Genomic DNA, 8,082 nt, shown 5'->3' with positions numbered 1-8,082 from the left:
TCTAAGCTGATTTTTTAGCTCTAAAATGTCATAATTTTATCTCTAGAACAAAATGGTCAGTGTCACTCAGGAAAAGCCCTTTAGCGAGTAGTCCCTGATGGAGCCTCAGCCTCTAATGCGTTCTTGTAACCAAAAAGATCTTAGGAAAAGAAGAAGCGAAAAGAGCTGAACGCCAGCCCTATCTCACTCACAAGCTCAGTATGTAGCCTTTTGCTTTGCTGTTTTACCCTCTGCTCAATAAAGAATTTGGATTTAATGGGGATGAAAAATAAATGTCACACCAAGTGCCCCTCTCATCAGTGAATGGTGGTTGCCTGAAGGTGAACCTGCATTTAGCTCAGGAGGAGAGCGTGCTGGGATCGATTAGTGATGTCTGAATCAGCCATCCCTGGAGTGGCCACTCTCAGAGCGGCCCTTCTAAGTTGATAGTCCTCCTCTGTGAGTCCAGGACAGAAACTGGGGGATTCAGAGTCACTGATGACGGAGCAGAACCTGGTTTGTCCAACTGTTTTTATACCATCCGTGGCTGGGGCTTGAATAATCTGTCCCCTGACACTACTGTATTTCAGAAATTGCTACCTAAGGCAAATTCTGCGCTTTTAAACTCATTTCCTGAGTCAGTCTTTTTAAGCCCCACATTAAATATTGATCTGCCCTGGAGAGATCTAACTTATTTAGTGGAGACGTGGTTGACTCCTCAGAACTGTCAAGCTCAGAAACGGGGCCATACCCCTCCTGAAGCGATAACTATCAGGATGGTGACAGACAAGGACACCATGACCAGTGTCCCTCACTCCGGGTCTCAAGGACGAGCCCTGCCTCTCTGTCTCAAATATACAAGTGCCTCATGGGGATTCTGTGAGCTCCCAGGAAATGGGAGTCTGTACAACAAGGTGGCCTCTGCTCCCCTGCTGGCCCATAAGGATGACCCCTTCTGCTTGCTCCCACTGTGCTTCCTTTGGGAGTGTTGCTATCAGGCACTGCCCATCACGCTGTGTGACTCTTCCTTGGTCCCCATGCTGGCCCAGTAACACAGAGCTGGTTCTCACCTTCAACCCTAGAGACGGCTGCTATGGTGGTTGATTGACAGCAGGCTGGCTGGCTCTCTAAGAAACCCTTCTGCTGCATTTACTGGTGTGACCCCAGTGAGAAGGCAAGGACAAAGACAGAGACACTCGACCTGCTATCTACTTAGGAAAAGGTTCCCATGCTCCTTTCCGGCCAGTCAAGCACATGGTATGGTCTGGAAAATCCGGATTCCCCTCCATTTCTCTTACCATAGTCCTTCTACCTCCTCATATAGAATCACATGCTTCTATTTCCTGCACTCTAGGCCACCCAGTCATTTCTGGAGCACAACCAGTAAGAGTCCTCAAGACAGGACCTGAAAAGCATCCAAGCCTTCTGGTGGCCTACTTATCCAGGGACTAGCTGTCCACACTATGGGCCACCCAGCCATAATGCTGTCATACCACCTGGCAGAGACTCTTCCAGGCTGGAAGGAAGACCTGAGGATTGTATTCTCTTGGCATTTCTGTCTCCTGTGTTTCTGGAGCCGAGACTTAAGCACACACTTGGACAGTGAATGTCTTAGCACACCTCCAAGTTCCTGAGACTTCTTGGGAAGTGGTGGGGTAATCGAGGTAATTGATTTACAATTCTTCCTCTGTGTTGCTTGCTTTTGAGACAAAAAAAAAAAAAAAAAAAAAAAAAACCAACTCACTATGTATGCCAAGTTAATCTGAGAGCTTGCTAAATAGCTTAGGCTGGTACTGAACCTTCAACTTTCCTCTCAATTCAGCTTCCTGAATTTCTGGGATGACAACCACGTACCACCACATCCAGGTTATGGGGTGCGGGGGATTGAACCTGAGGCCTTGTGTGTGTTTCATGACTGCATTTCTTTTCCTTGCTTTTCAGCCATTCCCCACTCACAAGCTCCCCACTTGCCGAAGATGGAGGCCCCAGGGTCATGGGGACCTTAACTGCTGAGGGCTTCACCTGATGAAATGTTTGAAGTGACTATAGCTCTGGCTGCTGCGGGTGCTTGAGAAGGGAAATGGAGGACCGAGACTTGGAGGACACCTTTAAGAACTCTGCTGCTGGCAGAAAGAGAGCCATCTGTTGTTTTGTCTCCTGTTGGCCCTCGTTCGAGAACCTCAGAGAAAGTGAGCAACAGGACTGCATTGTTCACAGCAAGGAGGAGAACTGGCACGAGAGAGGCAGCAAGCTGTCTCCTCTTTTTTAATTTTTTTTTAGAAATTTATTTATTTTATATATGTGAGTACACTGTCGCTGTCCTCAGAGACACCAGAAAAGGGCATCAGACCCTGTTACAGATGGTTGTGAGCCACCATGTGGTTGCTGGGATTTGAACTCAGGACCTCTGGAAAAGCAGTCAGTGCTCTTAACCTCTGAGCCATCTCTCCAGCCCTCCTCTTTTTTAAAAAAGAAAAACAAGGACTGGAGAGATGGCTCAGTGGTTAAGAGCACTGGCTGCTCTTCCAGAGGACCCGGGTTCAATTCCCAGCACCCACCCTGGCAGCTCACACCTGTCTATACCTCCAGTTCCAGGATATCTGACACCCTCATATAGACATACGTGCAGACAAAACACCATTGCATATGAAATAAAAATAAACAAGATTTTAAAACTCAAAGTAAATAAAAATAAATAAAAACAAGCCCACAACATCTGTGTAGCCCAGGCTGACCCAGGCTGACCTTGCATTCCTCTATGTAGCTGAGGATGACCTTGAACTTTTCAGTGCTGGCATTATCGTGGTGTGCCACTATACCTAGTTTATATGATGCCAGAGAGAAAGCTTAGTGCTTCATACATGCTGGCCAAGTGTTCCACTGTATTATATCCCCATCTCTTGTCTCCTTCACCCCCCAGGGGTCTTCTCTCCTCTTCAGGACCACCAATCTGTGAAGACATCTATGAAGTATGACTTAATGAGGAGCCCTCGGTATCCCCTAGGAGCTCCAAACTCACACAGCAAAGGCCTCTTTGTGAATACCCTCGGCTGTGGGGAGAGGAGATGCAAGGAAACAAGGCTTTCCTCCTACAGGACAGGCCTCTGGCTCCCAACTGAACAGAGAGGGTCATCAGCCAGCACACGACACTAACACCCTGCTTCCTGCTCCACCCTCCTGGGACTCATCCTACCCCCAGCCTCACCTGGATCCTCCCAACGGTCCCTGTCTGGGTGCTGAGCATGTGGGATTTGGAGTTTTAAAATAGAACAGCCCCAGTTAATTTAGAGGACAGCTTGGTCACCCTGGAGCGTGATGACATCTCTGACGAGTGTCTGCCTGTTTTAGAACTGAGGAGTTGCAGTGTTTCCCTAGCATCTTGTGAGGCCTCAGGACTCTGACCCCCGGGGTGATACCAGGCATGAGGTGGATGAGGCTGCAGAAGTCAAGGCAGCAGGTCCGAGTACCAGTAGCACAGGGGTGAACATCTGTACCCATTCCAGTTCCCAACCTGATTTCCACTTTGCTCAGCCATAGGACAGCACCCACACTGCACAGTTCTCTAAGCTCCTTCCTTTGTCCCCGGAGAGCGGCAAGTTCTGCAGTATCACTGGGGACTCCTAAGCACGTAACTTCTCTGTGCCTCAGTTTCTTCATCTGCCGTGGGACTAGCAGTGCTGAATTCACATCACAACAGGCGCAGCCGGCTCTGCCGTGGCTCCGTGGGTCACACTCTCAGGTTCTGGGATCTGCTAGATCTCAGAAAACTACACCAAGCTGCAGTCCTCGTAGTTTCTGTTCAGCACCGTGGAGAGAACAGAGTTTAAAAGCAGCAAAGACCCAGAGGATAGTGTCAGGGCCTCGAGGCTTCTAGCTGGCCTCTTGGCACATTTGTATGCGTGATGCTTAATTTTCTCAGCAACAGCGTGTGGCAACGTGGGTCAAGTAGAGCCGACCAGGTCAAATCCTCTGGGTACTAGTGTCCAGGGTTTTTATTGGTGGCTTGTCTCTCAGACACAAAGCCACGGTGTAGCTGACCTTAGTTCTGAAGTCTGCAGCTCCCCTAGAGGTCAAATCCATACAGCATGAGCCAGAGCCCTAAGCATAAATCACATTGTTAGCACAAGCCATCTGGTGAGGACAGAGGCCCCAGGGAAGAAGCAGAGATCGTCTATAGGATAGGATGTTGCAAGGGCTCTGAAACTAGTTCTTAAGATTCCTTTAAATACGAAAGTTTTTCCAAAAACATCCACATCTCAAATGAGCTGGGGCAGCCCTTTAGAGCCCAGACAGGGAGTAACTCCTATGTTATTCTGTTTCTTATACGAGCTGGAGGTCTGCTTCTGCTATCTGTTATCACAACTGCCACCCTGCAGGATTAGATGGCTCGACTGAAACCTTTTCCTCTCTGCTTATTCCTCAGCCTCTTTCATAATGGAAAGAGGCTGGTTCAGGTGACACCCCTGGCCTCTCTGACAACTTCCCACCTGAAGTGTTTGGAGAAAGAGCGGTGCTCACCCAGCACACACCACGTCCTCTCCCCCAAGCCCGTTCTGTGCACACAGATCATTTCCGCAAACCCATAGGCACGGCCCTTTGAGAGACCCACCACCACACAGTGGCTGCACTGTTCCTGGAGATGGCATCAGGTTTAGGGACAAGGTCTCAGCTAGATGTGGCTGACAGATCCTAAGCCACACTCTCACGCATGCTATCAACTATAAAGGTGACATTTTGTCTCCATTGGCTTGTCTTTTGCGCTTATCCTCAACTGGCACTTAACCTGAGCAGGAAAAGGAGAGGAGGCGCTTATTAGGCCCCGGGAATCCCACTGTCCAGTGCCTGCCTGAAAAATTCTGATTGGGCCTTCCCTAAAAATATCTCTAAGGTCCCCAGGTCCTTCTTTCCTGTCCCCTCCTACAGATCATCTGACCTCTCCCATGCTCTGGCCATGCTTCCAACTATCTAGGGCCCTCTCAAAATGTCAGACCAAAACTAAACATGGGTGGCTGCAGATGTGGTCTTGCTGTCACTAATCACCTAACCTCCTCTCAAACCCCTCCCCATACACATATACCATGTCTCTGGGCAAGAGCCTGGCAGGTTGGACCTGCAGGAGACTTGAGTCCTCTCTTTGTAAGTGGGTGCCTTTAGATCCTGTTTCCTCCACGTAGGGTAGACCTCTATTAACCAGTCAAGCACTCCTTTCTACTTACGTTTGAAAACTCTCCTCTCTCCCCCACCTCTAACCTTAGCAATCAGCAGTGTTTCACGGACACTAGGGGCATATATCAGACATCCATAAAGCTTTCCAGAACATTCCAGGACAGCTAAGAACATAGGCTCTGAAGGAGCTGGCTCGTGCTGCGTTCAGATCTCCAGTTGGCCAGCTTTGATCTTGGGCAAGTTACTCAGCTTCAGTCTCAGTTTCCTCGTAACGTTAAAGTGAAGCCTGTGGCAGTGTGCACTGTGCCTGATGGCTCTAAGCTATCGTGGGATTATCAATATTACTGGTGCTAAATGAACTCAGTCACTGTTTCAGCTAGAGGAGAGGCTGACTATAGTTAGAGCAGAGATACCGCTCTTCTAGGAAGGCGGTTGATGACTGGATATTGTGCTTAACCAATGATCACAATGTCCTTTGGTGGAGGCCAACTCAAGGGGACCCAAATATTTGGATCTTATTTGAGAGTCTGAGTAAAAGAGGAGAATGAACAAGGCCGTACCGGAAGGTCAGAGGGCACGTGCCAGGCTGCAAGCCCTGGACTAGAGACATCCAACTGCTCAGTGTCGCCTCTGGCCATCAGACCCCTCAGGCTTGATGTGTGGCAGCCTCTGAGAAGGGCCGGAGAAATAATGTATGAATTGGGGAAAACAGTTGATTGTAAACACAAGTCACAGTGACTGCTAATGGCCTCGAGCCACACATGTGATTGCTCCAGTACCCCAGAAGGAGCCAGTCCAAAAACAGTCTGATTGGTTCAGAGGCTTGTGAGCCTGCAAGACTGTAAATGATTACACACTAGGGGCCTGGGCTTGGAGCACTAGCCATTCGTTAACACAGAGAGCGCACAGAGGTGAATGCCCTGGCTTTGCCCGTTAGTTTACCGTTTGAAACAGCGCTGTCCTGCCCTCAGGAGGGGCCTGTGGGGGCAGATGGTAGAGGGAGGGATACACTGTTTGATAAATGACCAGACACCCTAACAACTACTGTTCACTGAGTCAAATGAAGGTGTCAGTTTCACTGTTTTATTGTGCGAACTTATGGGTGTCACCTCCTGTGCCCTGGAATACAGCGAGTTCTATCATCAGAAACCTAACAGGAACAGCCCATCTTCAGGCTAAATGGAGAGGAAGCAAAGTTGAACCAAAGCAGTAAGGAGAAGAGAGAAACAATAGTCCAACCTTGTGAGAAGACTGAGATGGCTCGGTCAGGAATTACACAAATCCAGCCGACTGAGTCCATTTTTAGGATATGGGCAAACCCTCTCACTAAGCCTCCAGCCTGTCTCAGTGTAGAAAACACATGGACAGGTCTCAGTAAGCAGGTCTCAGTAATTGTCAAGTGATAACGCACGAAAGCCTGGAGTCATTAAAAGAAAGGTAAATCTGTTCAACACAACCGGTTTAAGAATGTACAAGAAAAAATGCTACTGCATCCAAGCAACCGAACCATTACAAACCGGGAACAGTTCGAGGTGACCGTTACAGGTCTGACTTAGTGTCTAGGGACTCCTTCCTTGCCGAGGCTGGATAAACGGAACTTCACCCGAAAACCGTATTGAGGTCTTTTTTGCCTCTCTGCATGGTGTTATTTTGGTAGCAGGAAAGCAATAAAAATGGGGAAAGGGGAATAAATGGGGACTTAACGTTTGTCCTTCCATTAAAAAACAATCTTGCCCGCCAGCTCAGATGCACACGAGGGCCGTTCAGTCAGCCTGGCTCTTTTTGATGACTCGCTGCGGGTCGTGGCTCCTGACCAGCATCTTCTCCAGCCGCTGGCAGTGTTCACGAAGCTGCTTCTCCCGGGGCAGGAGGAAGGTGAGGACCTTGTTGCGAACTATGCCGCGGTCCTCCTCCTCCCTCAGCCGCTGCTTCACTCGCGCTGCCTGTTCCTCCTGCTGTGCCAGAACCCCACTCATCTGGCAGAAGGCGTCCTCCAAGTATCGGATGGCCTTCAGCGCCTCCTTCTTGAAGTCCTCCAGCTCCGCTTGCACCGCGGTCACTTTCTGCTGCAGGATCTCCAAGTCGGCCGGCAGAGGGAGATAGGAGGGCCATGATTGAGACAGGGAAAGGTCCCCAGACTGGAGCCCACTCTCTACCATCTTCTTGCCCTGTAAGGTATTCACCTTCATAAGAATGGACCCTGCCTGAAAGAGGGCTTCCATTATCTCCTTCTGCAGAGAGGAAGCCAAGAAACTGAGTCCGAGAGATGTTTGGGGGACTAGAGGCACTATCATTTGAAGTGGATAGACCCCGACTCATTATGACATCAAGACCCTTCAGCCAATCAGAAGGAAAGCCCCAGTTCACTATTTTGCATATTGTAGCGTTTTGGGTTGGTAACCTACAGTTTTACGTGCGCTTCCCCAAGTCTCCTGAAATGAAGCTTCTCAATAATTCGTCACCCTGTCGGAAGAACTAGAGTTCAAGCATCCCTTTAACCCCAAGAGGAAGCCAAATCCGAGGGAGTGGAGAAAACTGGCCAAGTCAAGGCAAGCCAGGTCGGGTTCACTGGCTGCCAAGAGTGAGCAGCTCCCACCCAATAAGGCACATGGATGATTTTATGGCCTGGTGTCGGCTTCTTTCAGCCTCACCAATAGAACAAAGGCATTCTAAGAAGTAACGGCTGGTTTTCTTAAGCTGTAAGATGCTAAAGGAGTAATCGATCCCAAATCCATATTCCTGCAGTGGCTAGACGATGTCAGATTGCATAGATGATCTACTTGTTGTGATAAACATGTTTGCTCTTGAAGGGTGGTCCACAGACTTGTCTGTAGGACAAAAATGAGCCATTCGGGGTTGGGGATTTAGCTCAGTGGTAAAGCGCTTGCCTAGCAAGCACAAGGCCCTGGGTTCAGTCCCCAGCTCCGAAAAAAAGAA

The 8,082-nt window shown here is 49.2% G+C and overlaps 1 protein-coding gene across 1 annotated transcript; it reads right to left on the bottom strand.

Moving 5' to 3' along the window:
* Nucleotides 1-6,587: 6,587 nt before the first annotated feature.
* Nucleotides 6,588-7,400, bottom strand: Ccdc182 (coiled-coil domain containing 182). The gene has a single exon (NM_001277485.1). The coding sequence runs from the start codon at nucleotides 7,365-7,367 to the stop codon at nucleotides 6,909-6,911; it is 459 nt and encodes a 152-aa protein (NP_001264414.1). The 5' UTR covers nucleotides 7,368-7,400; the 3' UTR covers nucleotides 6,588-6,908.
* Nucleotides 7,401-8,082: the final 682 nt, after the last annotated feature.

This window comes from Rattus norvegicus, chromosome 10, assembly GCF_036323735.1.
Source record: "Rattus norvegicus strain BN/NHsdMcwi chromosome 10, GRCr8, whole genome shotgun sequence".
In the NCBI taxonomy this organism is placed as follows: domain Eukaryota; kingdom Metazoa; phylum Chordata; class Mammalia; order Rodentia; family Muridae; genus Rattus; species Rattus norvegicus.
This window is presented reverse-complemented; position numbering and strand designations above follow the sequence as displayed.